This window comes from Calidris pugnax, unplaced genomic scaffold, assembly GCF_001431845.1.
Source record: "Calidris pugnax isolate Ruff unplaced genomic scaffold, ASM143184v1 scaffold135, whole genome shotgun sequence".
In the NCBI taxonomy this organism is placed as follows: domain Eukaryota; kingdom Metazoa; phylum Chordata; class Aves; order Charadriiformes; family Scolopacidae; genus Calidris; species Calidris pugnax.
In genome coordinates this window covers 2870162-2889035 of record NW_015090961.1, presented here as the reverse complement: position 1 = coordinate 2889035, position 18874 = coordinate 2870162, and the positions used below count along the sequence as shown (strand labels likewise).

Genomic DNA, 18874 nt, shown 5'->3' with positions numbered 1-18874 from the left:
CCTCAATAGTTATGGCTCCAACTAAGATTTAGAGCAGCTCAAGAGTTTATCCAAATGGTCCTCAGTTTTGTTTGTTTTCTTTTTAAAGCAGATACTTCTTTACAGGTGGGGACAGAGGGACTGACTGGAGAGACCTTCAGGACTCTGCTGGGTAAGCACCATCCTCCCCAAACCATGCCTTTTAGAGACATCTCAAGATGAAGACCCTAAAATTGATTGGCATTCAAAATACGAGGTCTCTTATGACAATGTGGGCTAAAATGCCTACAGTACTCCAAACAAGTAGTGCAGACAATCCTTCATTTAAAAGAAAAAATAAATTCTCCGCTCCTGGCATGAGAAAGTTTACTTTCAGGCTTAAAGAAATGATCGTGTGGTTTTGGGGATGGCATTCCGTTCTGCTGAAGAATAGCACCCTGCCTGCCTGTATATCTGTGGCTTTGTAGCTACATTACAATCCTGGAGAGCTCTGTTTACATATTTCACATGTTTTCTTGTGCAGAACATGAAACCAAATTACATAGTAAAGGCCGTTACAGCTTTGCTCTTGCACCCTTTTCCGTCCTCTCCTTCCGATCACTTGTTTTAATTCCATCCAAAACAATCGACCGGGTATTTTTAACTGGGCTCGATTGACTGGCAAAGCTTCAGGCAGGTTTGTTTGCTGTTACATGGGGAAATCATGCAAAATCGGGTGAAGCTACATGCCAGGGGGGTAGGGAGAAGAGGGCCGGGGCGGGGGTGGGATGAGAAACGCCGAGAAGCCTTCATGCATGAACAAAGCAGACGTGTCGATGCATTTATGCAAAATCATTCTGCTCTGAATGGAGAGGGACCCAAGACAAACAACCCGGATGGGATGCAGGAGAGCTATCCCACGCTGGCGGCTGGACATGCTCTGCATCTCAAGGCTCCTGAGCAGCAAGAGCAGACGGAGAGACTGGCAGGTTGAGGGGCAAGGGCCGAGGAGGGGGGTCTCCTTTCAGAAGAGCTCATGCTAACGAGCACCGCTGCTGCCGTGGGGTCCGGCTTTCCAGCTCGCTGATGCCGGGGGGGGTCCAAGCTGTTTTCTATTACTGCGTGTCATCCGGGTGGGTGGCTGGGTGTAGAGCAGATATGATCATAAAATGGTAAAGTTACATCCTAAAGAGACACATAATCCTTATTATTATCCAAGACAATATTCCTTTCTTGCCTTTCTTCTCGCCTCCGGCAACAACAAATGGCATGGAATTCTGCTCTCGTTTCGTTAGTGGTAAATGTCTTCTGGTCCTAGGAAGATGGGACCAATTTCCGGCACCTGAGGATTTTTGGTTTGACCTTCATCTCTGAAAAGGTCAGACTGAACCTCTCTGAGACTACTGATGGCTGCTTTGCTCTCTGCATCATCCTTTGTTTCTTTTATCTATTTTCTCTACAGTACACAAAGGGAACACAGTGTACCAGCCCCTGGTACTCACTGTTCTGTTTTCCTTAGATGACTTGCATATGTGCTCTTGAAAAATTATTCTAAAAACTAAGGGGGGGAGGGGAGTGGAAAGAAAAAAACATCCCTTGAGTGTTTGGCAAAATTGCTTGGAATCTCCTCCGACATCTCATTGTGTTCTCTCTGTCCTCCCCTTACACAAATCAGCCAGAGGCTATGACATCGGCCATGGGGTCTGCTGGTTTACTACTGCCAGGAGCAGAGGAGCACGGGGAGATGTGGGGATGGAAGGGTGAGAGGGAGGGGAATAACTCTCTGTCCTAGCAGGGAGCCAGCAGCCAGGTGATGAGCAGCATCCCCTTTTCTCCAGCCAGCTCTGGATCAACTTTATGAGTAACGCTCTTTCTCAGCCATCTCTCTGCAGTTGAGTCTTTTCAAGCCAGCTTACCTAGAAACAAAACTCCTTTTATTTACTTTGAAGACCTCTCCAGAACACTAAGATCATTCCTGAGCAAGAGTCCTAGCACTGATGTCAGCAATCATCTTTGTAGCATCCCTCACCTTGGCGTGGACCCTTGGCATGGACCACCTCCTCCAACGAGGCACAGCAGCGATGCAAACATGGCAATAAGGACCAGTGGAGTTCCTTTGGCAGAAAGGTTGCAAAATCCAGCTTTCCCAGCAGCACTGGTGGGAAACAAGAATTCTAGCCACTAAAGCAAGGAGTTGGTAGGACAGTTTTCCAGTCCTTTTGTACTGGGAATGAACAGCCAAACTGTGCACGGATAAAGACTGATTAATTCACCAAAATGCAGATTTAATGACCCCAAACCCCTTCCAGGTCTCTGCTCCCAGACAGTGAACAGGCCCTGAACACTTTTCTCTTTATCCAAGATATGAACAGTTCCCTTTCAAGATGTCCTAAACCTCCTCATCCTGGGGAGGTCTAGGCTCAATAATGCCCAGTGCCTCCAACATCTCTGAAGGATATTGAGGTTTAATCCTCAGCAGTTGCTTTACCTTTCTGTGCTCTGGTTTCCACCCCTATTAAATGGAACAGAAACCACGCAGCATGGCTGCGATAAAGCTTAATTACTCCCTGTACGTTGAAAAAATATGAAAAATATCATCACTTAAGCCAAGGAAGGAGCCTGAATTGGCCTGATGGTCAGGGCCAGGCTCATGATGCATTTGTCCTGCCTTCAGGCAAAGGACCAAATTGGCTGGTCTGTAGTATCCGGGGGGAAAGATGAAACAAGGACAAAGTTTTGGACCCCCCTGAACTGACTTTAGACTTGGAGACTCTGTAGCCTAAGGTGAAGCTTTTTGGTGGATCAGCCAGTACTGGAAATGAGCTCAGATGCGCACAGCAAACCTACATTCCTCTTGCGACAGCCTGTGCACGGTGTCCAGTTCATCTTTTTCCAGAACTGGTCTCTGATCGCCCATGGTTCCTCCATTAATGGTTTTTCTTAGTGGGATTCTGCCCTCATCCTCCAGAGATTAGCGGTTCAAAGCCTGGCTCAGCCATAAATAACAGAGACATTTGCAAAGCAAATCATCTTATTAAAAATGGGGATTTTTTTATCCCTCCAACCACAACAAAACTCTTACCGTTGAAGAGCAACAGGACTTGGCCATGAATTGGGAAGTTCAAAAAGGGCCACTTGCAGAGCCGACAGACAGACACCCTCCCTCTTCTCAGCAAGATCACCCCAAAGGAAAGGAATGGCTTCTCCATTAAAAGTTGCAGGTTTCCGCTCTTCCCACTCCTGTTCGAGATTACTCTATTTGTTGGCTTTGCTGGATCTTTGGGGAATTATCTTCAGCGTTATATTTATTAGACAGAATAAAACTGTGTGGCAGAGAACTTCATCATCTCTCTCTTCAATTTTCTTAGGGTATTTTCTTACCACTCTTGGAGCCCTTGCTCTACCATGTCATTGCTTCTAGTATCCAGAATATTTCTGTGCTTCTGTCTTCTCCTTTTGTGGGCAATTTCAGACATACTGCAATTCTAGACATCGCTCTGCTGCTGGTGGAAGAATAGGTTTGTTGCAGGGAGTCTGGATGAGTGCGATTGTGGGAACTGTAATAGGGGCAGGAGGGGGCCTCTGTTTGTGGGAACGATGTAATAAGAATCCTCTTCCACAGCTTCTTACTCCACAGCAGCCCCTGTGGGGTACCCGGAGGAGAACGGGGTGTGTTTGTAAGTATGGGAATGAAAACGAATCCCAGGATCTGTCTGTGCCCAGCAGCCTTGGGAAAAAGTCCCCTTTTGGTTAACTGTGCCTGAGCTGGGTGGCTTTTCCCATACAGGGGAAACCCAAGCTCAAACAATGGCACAGGGAGAAAACAAACATAGAATAGAATCACAGAATCGTTTGGGTTGGGAGGGACCTTATCTAGTCCAACCCCCCATTCCAAAAGCAAGGAAATCTTCAACTAGATCAGGTTGCTCAGAGTCCCGTCCAACCTGACCTGGAATGTTTCCAGGGATGGGGCATCTCCCACCTCTCTGGGCAACCTGGACCAGTGTCTCACCACCCTCATTGCAAAAAATATCTAGTCTAAATCTTCATTCTTTTAGTTTAACATCATTATGCCTTGCCCTATCGCAACAGGCCCTGCTAAAATGTTTGACCCTATGTTTCTTATAAGCTCCTTTTAAATTCTGAAAGTTCTCCCTGGAGCCTTCTCTTCTCCAGGCTGAACCCTCCCCCAACTCTTTCAGCCTGTCCTCCCAGCAGAGGGGCTCCAGCCCTTGGAGCATCTCTGTGACATCCTCCGCACTCGCTCCAACAGGTCCATGTCCTTCCTGTGCTGAGGACTCCAGAGCTGGATGTAGTGGTCCAGGTGGGGTCTCCCCAGAGCGGAGCAGAGGGGCAGAATCCCCCCCCTCTCCCTGCTGGTCACACTTCTTTAGATGCAGCCCAGGATGCAGTTGGCTTTCTGGGTTGCGAGCGCACATCGTTGGCTCAATGTCCAGCTTTTCCTCCCTCACTACCCTCAAGTCCTTCTCATCAGGGCTGCTCACAGTCCCTTCATCCCCAGCCTGTATTGATACTGGGGGTTGCCCCGACCCAGGTGCAGGACCCTACACTTGGCCTTGTTGAACCTCATCAGGTTCCACTTCTCAAGCCTGTCCAGGTCCCTCAGGGTGGCATCCTGTCCCACAAGTGTGTCACCACACCACTCAGCTTGGTATCATCTGCAAACTTGCTGAGGGTGCACTTGTTCCCACTATGTCATTGATGAAGATACTGAACAGTAGTGGTCCCCAGGTCCATGTCCTTCCTGTGCTGAGGACTCCAGAGCTGGATGTAGTGGAGGTCTTGCATATACAAAGACAGAGCAGAAAGGTTAGTGTGCATCATTCAGGTCTTACCAAAATGAAGGTCAAGAAACAGCTTGATAATTTGCATGTGCATCTTCAAAGAGAGACAAGCCCAATGGGCCTTTTGATGTGGTGTGAGTAACATCAGCCACGAGCCAGCAGAGAGCAGGAGCATCTGGCTGCTTCTATCCTGATGGTTATAAATAAAACCTGGAGCATCAGTGCTGCAGGGACACAAGCCATCTTATGGAGACCTCTGGGCACTAGCCGTGCTCTGACTGAGCCAACACTGGGATACATGGAGCCTGAGCTCAATTTAGCTCTTCCCCAGCCTCTCGGGGGGAGCAGCAGCGCTGCACTGCAGGGATGTGATGATGATGCTCAGTTGAACAGTACTGGTCCCAGTACGGACCCCTGAGGACACGAACAGTAGTGGTCCCAGTATGGACCCCTGAGGACATCACCTGTCACTGATCTCCATGTGGACATTGAGCCATTGACCATTACCCTCTGGATGCAACCAGAGGGATGTTTTTACAGTGACCTAACCCACACTGCATGTTCCTGCTTAACAGCCCTCACTGACGCAGCTTCACTGGTCACAGAACAACGGGGATCATCCGGGTAAGCCACAAATTGGCTTTTTAAACTCATGTCTTGTCAAGCCCAGGTGGGCTTAACTTTGAGTCAGGAGGCCATCTCCTACCCCCTCCTGCTGGTAAGGAGGAGGTTGACCCTAGCTGAGTACAAACCAGGCAGGGAAATAAGTCCCTGGGGACTTCCAATACAGAAAACATTGCAGCTATTCAGAAAAGAGAGGAGCCGAAGCCCCCTTTGTCTGTCTGTTTATGGCTGCTGGATCTGTCCTTCAGCCAGTATAAATCTGCCCAGCGCTACTGCCTTTTTGTAGTCTTTGCCAGCTCACACCAGCTGATGACTTAATGCTAGCATCAATAATCTTTAGCACAAGAAAGGCCCTGAGAAATAAACACTGCTGTAGAAAACCCCACACAACCAGTACATCAACACTGATAATATTTCACCCGGAGTGGATGGCAAGGAGAGGCTGTTTACAAACTCACTGCAGGAGTGTGGAGGGAGAAGAGCAGCCCGAGAGGGGGCAAAGCCCACGTTGCTGAATTCCTCCTGCAGCCCACAACAGGTACTGAGCAGCGGCTGCTTCGAGATCCGCGGAGGACGCCAGATCAGAAACCAAACCGTAAAAACACCCTGCATCGGTGCTCACATTTCTGTGCTGGTGCAGTGTTACTGGCTGGTCCTCTTTGGCTCTAAATATGATGCTGTCAGTACTGAGAATATTTCTTAATCAGCACTGACGAGTGGCTGCCAGGAAAGTAGAAGTGGCTGTCTATCAGTCTTGCTTCTGGAGAAAGAGCGATTGTTTCGAGGGGGGGGTGCTGTTTGACCTTTGCATTTTTCAAATGTGTGTCTCTTCGCCAAGACTGTGTCATTCTTTGTAAGCATTTTGTTGTTCAAAACAAATCTTATACTGTGAACTGTTTTTTTTTTTTTCCTCTCCCTTAGTATGTTGCCATTCAGCAGCCTCATACCAACAAGGGAGGAACCAGCAAGTAAGATCCATCTCAAAACACGAAGCAAGTGCTGGCACCCTACTTCTAAGGAACAACCAGCTCTGTGGAAACGGACAATGCCTCGAGTGAACAGAGCTGCTGTGGGATGGGCAGTTTGCAGAAGCAACCCTACAATAATAAAAAAGTGTTCTCCAGCTTGTGCTCATCTACAGTACCCCAGCAGTAATCAAGGGCACACGGGCAGATATTGCTGAGAAATACCACAATAACAGACCAACCTGTGATGCTCACTCCTCAGAAACTGCCGAGGCAAAACTATGACAGTCACGCAGGGGAACGGGTGCTGAGACATCTAAGGATGAGAAATGTCTTAAATCATGAAGGACGTGCTTAAAATGCACCTTGAGAGCGCTGGGGCAATTACAAGAAACAGGGATGGCTAACAAACAGGCAGCTTATGTATTCTGTATATTGCCATGCACTGCACTCAAACATATCTTTCATGGCATTCTTGAGGGGAAGCCAACACAAATGCCACTCTGATTAATCAGGAAACTACCCAGCAACAACACGAAAAGTTTGCACAACACCAGCAAGCACACAACCTACTCTGAAAGATATCTGGGTGAGGAAAGGTGCTCCTTTCATCAATACAAAAAACCCCCTCAGGCTCAATGCTTTGAGCAGATAATGAAGCCAAACATGTTTACACACCAGTGATCATTACACGCAGTGATTAGAGGAGATCTTAGGTTAATTTTCATCTCCGCTAGCTAACAGCCTGATGACCTGCCGCCCCACCTAACCTCTCTGCAGTGACAAGTCAGGTGCTTTCACAAGCCGACGAGGTTGTCTCGGTCCTGGGGAAAACAAAGACTTTCTCAACATATATGATTAAAAAGGTCAACGAACCCCACGCACTCCAACTGGTGTAATAGGACCAGCTGAGCTAAAGCAAAAATTCCTTTTGCTGGAAGTAAATAGCACACTGTTATCTCCCCAGGGGCCAGGCAATAACAGGAGGCATGTTCCCATTCACTCTGCCAGTGTGTGATATGCTAGTGCTCTGCCTATAAATACAACAGCGGTTGTTTTTTGTTGTTTTTTTTTTTGCCTTTAACAAGGCTGTGACAACTTCATCTCATCTGGGTACAACAAACACGCCTGAGTTGTGGCTACACAGCAGGGCTTTCTGCTGTGTGCGCGTGTGGTGGCGTTTCTTCCACCACGGGACCATATGGTACCTCCCCGTGGTGTGGCTGTTCCTACCAGTGCCTCAGGAGGAAATCAGGGCAGCTCTCTGTGGGGGCTACACGGGGACAGAGAGCTTGGGGACATCCACAGAAAGCAGCACCTGAACTGGAGACCCTGGGCTTTGGACTGTCCTACAGTGCAGGGAGCTTGAAGGAGAAAGAAGTTACGAAGGCACTGGTAGGGGTCCAGAGGAAAGTTCCTTTTCCAGTGTGAAATAATAAATGAGACCATGACAAAAAGGCAATACTGGGCTCGGGATTCTGTCTTGGTACCATGCCAGCTAACCACGCTTTGTGCATTTAAAACTGACCTGGTCATTAATTCGTTACAGACTTGTGCAATGTGAACAAGGCCAAGTCTCTTGGATAAAGATGTTTTCTCTTGCAAGCCAACTGGAAATGCTTAGCGTTTACTATTCATGGAGAAATCTGCTTGTCATATCTGTGACACGGCATTCCTCTCGGCACTGCCCACTCCAGACACCTCCCAGATAATTAGACTGGAAGAACAACTTTGCTGCATCAAACCAACCTCCCAGATAATTAGACTGGAAGAACAACAACTTTGCTGCATCAAACCGTTAAGTCCACCTAATCCACTGCTCTATCTCCACCAAGGGACAACGGTGGATGCTGAAGGAGGACAAGATGAAGCAGCTTGTCTATACGACGATCCTTTCCTTGCTGTATCCTCTAAAAACCCAACGAAAAGCAATATGGGCTTTCCTGAGTTGCATCTGGACTGTTGGGTCTGCATCGTGTGCAGCTCTGATTTCCAGGAATTTCTCTAACGCCTTTCTGAACTCATTTGGATCTAATTCTCTCAGGGAGACAAAATTGTAAAGTTATGGTAACTGGAGCTATTTATGTTTCAAAGGAGACATGTAAGAAGGGGGTTAAAGCTAATGAATGGCTTTGGGAATGGACGGGACCTTTCTCAGAATAGAACAATAGGGTGCTTTTATGAAACTGGGAGACTGAAAACACAAAACTATTAAAAAAGAAAGAACGCTCTTTTGTATTATTAGGCATCAGCCTTCAGAACCCATAGCCACAAGATAGTACCCTGTGCTGGCTGCAGAGAGCCTGACTGGTCTTTTAGGGGATGACTCGGAGACTCGTACACAGCTTACTGAATGAAGCAGGTCACAACTTCAGATAGTTTTTAGTTGGATGACTGGAATCGAATTTCTTCAGATAGTTTTTAGTTGGATGACTGGAACCAAATTTCAACTCATCACTATCAACCAGACTCAGAAAGAGGGAAACTGCTGTCAGGAGCCTTCCTTGGTGAAGCAGTGAGTGAACAGGCAGGGTAACATCATGTATGAATGCTGACCATCTCACTACATCCATGAACGTTGCTCCTCCTGGGCTTTGCTTTCCAAGAGAGGAAAGGCAGAACGTTCTCCTTACCTGGGTAGCTGCTGGCTGACCAATGACCACCCATCCTGGACACTGCTGGTCACTGTGATGTGAAACAGAGACGTTGGAAGCCCACTGATCGAGGAAGCCTTTGGGAGTGTAAACGCCACAGTCTTTGATGCTGGTCATTTGCTCAAATTCCTCACAGACTCCATCACCATCGTGGAAATAGCACCTGCTGGGTTCATCTGCCAGGAGAAAGAAGAGAAGACAAATCACAAAGGACTGGCTACACATGTCTGCAATCTAGTTGCCAGGACCTGACAGCAGCAGTGGTTGTGTATCTGCTGGACTAGGTCACTGGGAAGTGACAGCGTTGGTCACTCCTAGGCAACAACAAGGTGATTTTAAGAAAGCCAAGCAACAATAGTCAACTTTTGTATTGGGCATCTCCCCCCAGATATTTCCTTATGTAAGAGATTTTCTGCCTATTTTAATCTACCTCTGTGTAAAAGGATGGAAACAGAAGAAAGCAGAGCTAGAAAACACACAGAGAGATGATGTGGGTGTTGGCATAATTCCACCAACTTGGTCGGAAAAACGCCAACAGAGGGTCTGGTCTACAATGTTTCCCTTTTTGTTTTTAAAAGATATCTGCAAAACAACAACAACGACACCAGCAACTGTGAATTTCGGGATGGCGGCAACTGCCAAGTTCACAGTTGTAGTGACCAAAGGGCCAAACAGCTCTGTTTACCCAAAGAGGAGATAGAGTACACACAGCGCGAGGGTGAGCTTCCCACATACACACAGCGCCTCCACCAACATGACTCAGACTTGACCTGAAAGGATCAAAAGCAGCAGGAGACTTTATTATCCTTGTCCATTTATTCTGTGGCTTCTCTAATGAGACTGCCAACAAAGATGCCAAATTTTTGAGGTTGTTTCTGTAACACTGGCCCATTAAAAACTGAACTGAGATCCATCTACTCTTTTCAAACAGACTGCATAGCAATAATGACTTTCAGTCATTAGAGTACTCCGTGAAATGGAAACCTTTGACCTGTTGGTATCCTATTTTGTATTGTATTATCATTGCCAGTCCCCAGAGGTATCCAGTTCTGACAGCCTGTTGTATTTTTGTCTGGCAAATAAGCCTGCTGAAAAAACGGTAGGAAATTAGCCAGAGCTGCTCGCTGGACTGATGGAAACGATCCCCGAGGAGAGTCCTGTCGGTAGCATTGGACTATCTCAAGCTAGGTGTCAGAAAATCCAACGGCTGCTCAATTTTGAGCTACTTCCAAACTACTAAATCCCCTGTTTATTTTTCCTCCTAGTTTACACAGTGAAATACCATCATGAGCCAGAAAAAAAATCAGTTTATTGCAATTCAATTATTTAATGACTTTCACTCCTTTTCCACTCCCTTCCTCCCAATCCCCCGTGCAAAATTCCAGGTCCTTAAGAGAGTGTGAGCTTGAAAGAATGGAGAAGTCTATCAGGGAAGAAGGTCATTATGGTTTCATTTTATCACGACCTCTGCAGCCAACTTGTGTACGTGGGTGAGTGTGGGGAACTGTGTGTTTGCTGGGCCCGTGCTCTGAGCAGGGAAGAAGGAACCAGCATGAATCTGGAAGCCATTCAGCTGTACGAGCCCAGCGAATATTCCCGGGGTGGCCAAACTTCTTGACCCTCCATGTCACATCTTAAAATCTTCATCTGGCTGGGAGCCACCAAACATATACCACACACCTCGAAGAGCTGGGAGGAGGAGCGCTCGGGAGAGTGCTTCACAGGCAGAAGATGACAATGGCTCCCCCGGGGTGTCCCATTACTGGGGTGGATGTGCAGATGGGCCCTAAGGCAACCCAGCAGTGCTGGCCCCAGCGGCCTCCCACGGCCCGATTGCCCAACAGCCACGTTGCCAGCAAGGCCCTGCTGCTCCTCATCTGATAGTGACCCAGCTGGGAATGGAACGTGTGCTTCAACTGCTCATGAACCGTAGGAGCCCCCAGAACCCCAGTTTGGATACCCCTGTAACGCACCTTGTTTCTCTGTGGGGCTATCATTGGTGGCACAGTGCTCCACCAGCGTGGAGATGGGAGCTCCCAGCCGGGGTGTCCCATTACTGGGGTGGATGTGCAGATGGGCCCTAAGGCAACCCAGCAGTGCTGGCCCCAGCGGCCTCCCACGGCCCGATTGCCCAACAGCCACGTTGCCAGCAAGGCCCTGCTGCTCCTCATCTGATAGTGACCCAGCTGGGAATGGAGCGTGTGCTTCAACTGCTCATGAACCGTAGGAGCCCCCAGAACCCCAGTTTGGATACCCCTGTAACGCACCTTGTTTCTCTGTGGGGCTATCATTGGTGGCACAGTGCTCCACCAGCATGGAGATGGGAGCTCCCAGCTCCTGGGAGAGACACGCTCCATCCCTGGGAGATGACATCCTGGGAGAGACACGCTCCATCCCTGGGAGATGACATCCTGGGACAGACACGCTCCATGTCTTGCCACCTCAAGGAAGGGGCAGAGCCAGCACATAACTGTGATAGCCATGGAGACGAGCTCTTTGTTCCCCCACCTTACCCTCCTGCACCCCTCGTTCTGCTCTACAGGGATGTATCAAAGGGCAGGCAAACTCTCTGCTGTGCCCAAGAACAGCGGGATGAAGTAAAGCTCCTCACCCACCTCGGAGCACTACGTCCCAGTTTGAGTGAGAGTCCCAGGAGAAATCTCTGAGAAATATTCAGCTCTGGAAAGACTGTGGTCAGCAATCAAAAAATCCTCAAAAACAACTCCCAAATATATGAAAATAGGTATTTTGGGGAAAAGGGTTTCCTTGTCATTTTATGAAAAGAAGCTTATTTCTGGGAAAAGGGGAAAAAAAAAAAAAAGAAAGGGAAAAGACCTACCATATTAAAAAGACCCAACCTTCAGTCTCCAAACACACACACAGGCAGATGTGCACGTACAGTGAAACACCGGTACCCAGCTGCATCCCGCTGCACACCCCCACTGATGGAAACACTGACACACCAACACACCAACGCTCTCTTTACACACACCCCTGGCACAGCTCCCCCCCATCCCGGTGCCAACACACACCCAGGAACTCACAGCCTGATTTTAGGCGCGTGTGTTTGGCCAGTGTTCCCCCAGCCTTCCCCAAGCGCTGACTTATTTTCGTGACCGGCACTGAAGAAAACACAACATTTATCCAGCAACATACTCCTGCGCTGGCTCCAAACGTTCCCTCCTAATGCGATGATAAACGTAATGGGCTCCTGATAAGATCATGTGTTTGGGATAAAAGAATACTCAAGACCTACTCCAATCCGATGACTTAATTCATACTCACATGGATGGGAAGGCAGCCTGTGACTCGCTGTGATCCAGGCCAGTGTGTGAGCCGAACAGAGGCTAATTTGTTCCTGATTATGCTTAAGACCCCAATAAATCTGTCTGCTCGGAGTCTGCAAAACCCGAGGGAGGAACCGAATGGAGAGACTGAGATGTCTGAATTAAATGGAGACTGCCTACATGATTAACAAAGTCTTACTGAACTGCACTGTCAGGAGGCCCTCGGCCGTGCCGCTCCGGGAGGGTGACAGCACCCTGCCCTCCATGGCAGCGCGGGCTCGCTGGCTGGAGGACACCCTGGTTTGGTACCCACTCGCTTTGGTGTGCTTTGAAAAATGATGGGGAAAGTGGCTTTACAAACCTAGTTATCTTTTAAGGAGGAGCTGCAAGTCCTACTACTGACACGCCATCCTGAAGCGTGCAATGCCATGCTTTGAGGGGAGCCCTGGTGAGAAGAGGGGAAGACCTTTCTTGCCCATGAGCATCCTCCTTCTGAGTGATGGCAAAAAGGGAGACTTTTTTGAATCCTTCCCAGGCACCGGTGAGGGGAATGACAAGGGCATCAACCTACAACAGCCTAATGTGGTGGGGCACCAAGAAGAAGCAGAGGCTCTTCCTTAGAATCACAGAATGGTTAGAGTTGGAAGGTACCTTAAAGATCAAGATCCAACCCCCTGCCCTGGGCAGGGACACCTCCCACCAGACCAGGTTGCTCCAAGCCCCCTCCAGCCTGGTCTTGAACCCCTCCAGGGATGGGGCAGCCACAGCTGCTCTGGGCAACCTGGGCCAGGGTCTCATCAGCCTCACAGTAAAGAAATTCTTTCTAGTATCCAATTTAAATCTCCCCTCTTTCAATTTAAAGCCATTACCCCTCGTCCTATCACTACCTTCCCTGATAAGGAGTCCCCTCCTCAGGTATGGAGCACCAGCTCTGACTCCTGATTCTCACTGTGGTCGTGGATGCTCGGTTGGTTACACATGAGGCTTTACATTTCCATGAGCAAAGTGAAGAACGACCAGATTGTTTCTTCCTACGATTGCCCTCACACAATAAAACCTAGGAGGCTTCTTCCCCTTCCACAGTGGTGTGAACACAGCTCAGTTAAATCCATAGAGCCCTCCAGGCTCAAAGCCGGGGAGGGCAGTGTCAGGAGAGGTATATTTCTAAGAAGCAGTAGCTAACATCTTCATTTCCATATTGCTGCAAAATGCCTTTTCCACTCTCTTCTCAACTACTGTGACATGAAATGCATCCAGGGCCTTGGTAATACGAGCTAATTGTTGTCTCCACAGAGGTCTATAAGCTCCCAAGACTGGTGAAGGTCACAGTGATGTATTGGTCACGTATGACCCGCATCACGGACTACATTCATCAACACCGTGGACTTCTCAACTTCAAAGTTGAAACTGATTTGAAGGAGATAGGAAAGAAGGGAACATGAAGGAAATCTGATATCTGTCCTCAAGGAAAAATGTCTTCAAAAAATTAAAAAGCTGTTGCCTGGAAATCCAGCTTAAATCTAGAACAGTAAAATGTCTGCAGGCGTAGCAACTGGCAGCAGGAGACAGAGTCTCTGGGGGATTGACAACAGATGCTGAAGGATCCTGAGCTGAACTCGTGCAACATGTATTCGGTCGGGCAGCCCGAGCTCCTTTTCCGTGACAACGTTCTTACTGAAGGCACAAAAATGTTGGGGCCAAACCAAAGCCCCTCTCTTGCCCTCGCTTTGGAAAAAGGCAGTCTCTGGCTCAGCGATGATTTGTGACATCTGGGAATCCCTGAATGCTCCGTGGCAGCCGTCAGCCCGGAGAAGGGGGATTTGTTGGGGAAACAGATTGGCAAGACCTGGTCTGCTCACTATTGCAGTTGGGCTTCAAGCTCCAGAATGATTCTGGGGCTCTTGTGTGTTGCACCAGCAGATGAAGCAAACTCCATTTCTCCTTCTTCTTAAGCTGTCCAAGCACGTTTGCAAAAGGCAGCTTTTTGTCTTGAAATACAAGCCCCTCCTCTGGGGTTCAGAAATGAAAGGATGCACAAAGTAAGGCAGAGGGTTTCGGGGGCCCCTGGGGAGCACCCCTGGATGAGCAGGTAACTCCCCATCCCAGTCACCTGCTCAAAGCCAGGTCAGAAAGTCACCAGCGAAACGAATGAAGTCTGGTGGAGATCAGGAAGCAGACATGCAGGATATGCACTTATCTGTGATAGGCAGCCTTCCACCTCATTAAGAAAAAAAAAAAAGGAGATAAAGAGATCCAATTCATAGCAGAGGGCACATCCTCCAACGAGGCTTTTAATGTCTGAGCCCATGGTCAAAGAGCTGGGGACAGACACTTGGGGCAGCTTCCTGTTTTCAGCTAGAACCCAGTGACTGGCATCAGCATAGTCTTCTTTTGTGCAACAACTACTATTTTTTTAAAAGGCCAGACAAAAAAAAAAAGGAGTATTTTTAAGCTCAGCTGTTTACTTAGGGATGCTTCCAACTATAACAAGCCTCATGCCACATAACTATTTGTCCGAGAGAAGAAAAAAAAAAAAAAAGAAGAAAAAAAGGGGGGACAAAAATGCAGAAGCATTGTCTCAGAGTAACAAATTCTTGGAACAGGGTGAACTTTGGATTTTAACCTCTGGAAGGTCTGTCCAGAGGCATTCAGGCCTTTTCAGACACAGCAAGGGCCAAATCACAGGCTCACCAAAGTCAGCAACTTCTGCAGAAACCTGATTTTACCAGCGCGTCACTCAATCGGCATCTCCAGCACCGCTCTCTGCGTTCACAGATGAGAAGAACCGTGTCCAGAGGTTTCTATCACAAAAGGAGAAATCATTCCACTGCAGATCACACGAACCCGGCGGCTGAGCCATCCCAGAACCTGCTCCCTTTATTTCTACGGGTGTTTCACCTTTGGCTTCAGTGGGAAGAGAGCGAATATCATGGCCTGCTTCCAGGATATCTGCTAATCTCTTCTTTCAGATTGAAGAAGCCAGAGACAGAGATATTTCCTGCTACAGTAAAATATTCGAGAGATATTTTCCTTCCTGGATATTCGGAGCTGAAAAGAGGAAAACCGTTACGCAGAGCTCGGGCAGACCTTTTCCGAAAAAAAAAAAAGTTGCGTATCAATAAACTCTGACGTTTTCCTTCAATGAAATAAAGCAGACACCTTGGAAAGGCAGGCAACGCCGGTGTTGCAATCGGCTGCGGAACATCCAGGGGCCTCGCAGGAGGCTTTTTTTTTTTCCCCGAGAATATGACAATCGTGTCTGAGCATCCCCTGACCCGAGCGGGCTGGCATAATGCGTTTGCGGAGCGCGGCTCCCTGGTAATTCAGCTGCTTCGTGGAAATAACATTCCTGGGCTGGTTCTTTGTCTGGCGTGACTCGGCTCATGGCTATGATATAGCGGTCGGAGCACAATAATTATGCAATTGATCTGCGTGCTGCAGACAGATACAATTACAGCTCCCTCCCCGAGCCCGGCATTGAAATTTGATATTTCACCTCCAAGAACACGAGCTTTTGTCACTTAAGAGAAAGGGTATTTTCCATCCCTGGCAGTGGTAGGAAGACCTTAGCTGCTCTGCGGCCAGCCAACGCGAGCCAACGTGGCCTCTCCCCAGTCCTGGGCAAGCAGGCATGTTATAAAGGCACTATGACACGTGCCCTTTTCCCACCTAATCTTGTTTCCTTCCCTGGGTGGTTGGATAAATCAGAAAAGCGGCGCTGAGGCTATTCCAATATTCCCTCAGACTTACCCAGGTTTAGAAGCTAAAATTGCAGACTGTTTGACTGAAAACTCTCAAGGCTTCTGCCACACAAGGCAGCAACTTCTACAACCATGAGAAGGGTGCCCACGGCCAGCATGGACCTTCTTGAGACCTGGCCCACGTGTTGGGAGGCTGGGAAGGAGCCTGAGAGAAAAAACCCACTGATGCCATTCACCAAGGAAAAAAAAAACCTCCTTGTTTGTGCGTGTGGTTGGTTGTTATTGCAGAGGAAGGTCTTGTGCCCAGCATCACCCTCGAAGCACAGCAAGTGGCTGTTGAGTCACAGAGGATGCTCTAAGGAGGGAAGTGTGACCAGCCGTGGAAGATCTCTCTGAGCCACGGACAGTAATGCGTGAGGGATGCAACAAGCAGAGAAGTAATTCTTCTGCTGGGCTCTCATTGTAGCTGTGTCCTAAAAACCAAAGCTGGATTGAGCTGGGCTGGAGTCACTGGCCTAGGGAAAAATGCAGGCAAATACCACTCCAGCCCACATTCTCCCCCACAAAAAAGCATCTGTCCTTTGTATTTTGCTGCCTGAGATGCCTGCTCTCTGCGCTGTGGCTCAGCTGGCCCTGCTAAGATTGCACGATTAATGATGACAGTCTGAAAATCACTTTAAGAGACTTTACGACGATGCTGTGATTATTAACTTGCCAAATGAGCGCTCAGACATTTTAGAACATGTAGCCACACTCCCATGAGCTGCGGGAAACAGTCAGCTTCAAAGTATTTGCCTTAAGCTGAAGGACTCACACAAACATCATCCCAATAGCCCCGGTCAGTAAACTCCTTGCTATTTGCTATGGAATTCTGCTAGGAGAACCTCAGCCTTTTTATCCACAGCCATCCTCTTTCCCAAGCTCCTCTGGCCTTATTGATGCCCCGTGAGATGCTGAGCTTCTCTTGCAAGGTGGCTGGGGTTCTCCCATGCTGTTGTTCTGCTGAAAGCCCTCGGTGGGGTCAGCCAAGGCCTATTTAATGTTGGTGAAAGGCGGCGAAATCGCCCTTCGCTGCTGTGTGGGGCCACCACGGCTCCAGCAGCCAAAGCTGTGTTCCTGGGCAGGGGTCTGGGGAAGGGAAAGAGGGGGGAGAGGATGGGAGGGGGACGCGCTCTCAAAGCATGCCCACGATGAATATGGATGGTCATCCATCAATTTATTTTAAGCACATTACTTCTCTGTCAGAAAGGGGGGGAAAAAAAACAACAAAAAAAAAAGGAAAAGAGAAAGAAAGGAAAAGAAAAGACATATAAAATTAGGTTTGTGTCACTCATTTAACACTGCAATTTCCCTAGAGGATTATGCACCAAACAGAGATAGCAAGCTCATGAATATTAATCATTTCCCTGAATGCAATGCAGCCCGCCAAACAATAAGATTAGGGGAAAGTGCTATGCTTAATTTATGGATAATGGGAGAGGTAAAGGATAGAGCTCCCACAAAGGTAAGGCTCACAGCTGGAGGGAGAGGCCTCTCCGGAGGAGAAGGACAGATCCAGATTTGTAAGGTAGCAAAAAAAAAACATTTGAGGCCAAGCAGGAGCGAAAGCAAAGGTGTTTAAGGATCATTGTCAAATTAAAATCATACTTCTCCCTGAACAACCCCTAATGCTTCGAGCGTGCCAGAAACCGGTGGTAAATTCAAGAGGGGGATATATTTATTTTCTCTTTCCCTCTCCTCTGTGCCTTTTCTTTGTGTTTTACCTCCCCGAGGTCCTGGTCCAACAAACCACGGAGACGTGTGTCCAACCCGAACCACGCACGCTCCTCGGTGGGGCCACTTGCACGTGGGATGGGGGGAAGCACTGCCCCACGTTGCTGTGAAAAGGCTTTAAGACAGAGCCCCTTAAAAGCCACGGAGATAAAGCTCAGCAATAACACCACCAATAAGACGCGACTGAAACCCCCATAAATTACCAGCCAAACTTCAGGGCAGATAGAAGTTCTGCAGCTACTTCCCAGCTGCGTTTCGATGTGTCTATCAGGCTTCCCTCATCTCTTTTCATATCACCTCCTCTCCCCCCGCCCTTCTTTTTTTTATTGATCTCTGCATCTTTTTTATTATATCCTTCGCTTTCTTCAGCGCCGGCGAGCGAAATCAATGCATAATGCACATCGCGCTCAACAAAAGGAATGCAAATGAAAGCAGGGCTCTTTTTCGGTGCCCACACATCCCCTTAAAAGCCACAGAGATAAAGCTCAGCAATAACACCACCAATAAGACGCGACTGAAACCCCCATAAATTACCAGCCAAACTTCAGGGCAGATAGAAGTTCTGCAGCTACTTCCCAGCTGCGTTTCGATGTGTCTATCAGGCTTCCCTCATCTCTTTTCATATCACCTCCTCTCCCCCCGCCCTTCTTTTTTTTATTGATCTCTGCATCTTTTTTATTATATCCTTCGCTTTCTTCAGCGCCGGCGAGCGAAATCAATGCATAATGCACATCGCGCTCAACAAAAGGAATGCAAATGAAAGCAGGGCTCTTTTTCGGTGCCCACACATATATCTCCATGCCTGTGGACGAGGTCGGTGTGTGGGAGAGCGCAGCCCAAGGACAAGGTGCTCAGCTGCTTGTTAGACACCCATTTCTCATCGGTGTCCTAGAAAGCTCTGGGTTCCCACAACCACAAATCATAACTCTTCTGACCGGGGCCTGGTTTACCCAGGACACATCAGCTCGAACTTGGCCGAGATCCCCAGTAATCGCCAAAAAAAAATCAGTTATCTTGGGAGTAATCAAGAGCAAGGTGAAAGAGAAGCAGCCAAGAGGTAGGAGAGGGGAGCATCAGTCACGGCGGATGCCGCTTTGATTCGCTCCT

At 48.3% G+C, this 18874-nt stretch overlaps 1 protein-coding gene across 1 annotated transcript in view; it reads right to left on the bottom strand.

Annotated features, from left to right (window-relative positions):
• Positions 1–18874, bottom strand: part of PAPPA (pregnancy-associated plasma protein A, pappalysin 1) — a 194612-nt gene that overhangs the window by 71996 nt on the left and 103742 nt on the right. The window contains exon 10 of the mRNA XM_014952304.1: positions 8986–9182. Within this exon, the coding sequence (XP_014807790.1) occupies positions 8986–9182 (197 nt within the window). The remainder of the gene's footprint in view (positions 1–8985; positions 9183–18874) is intronic.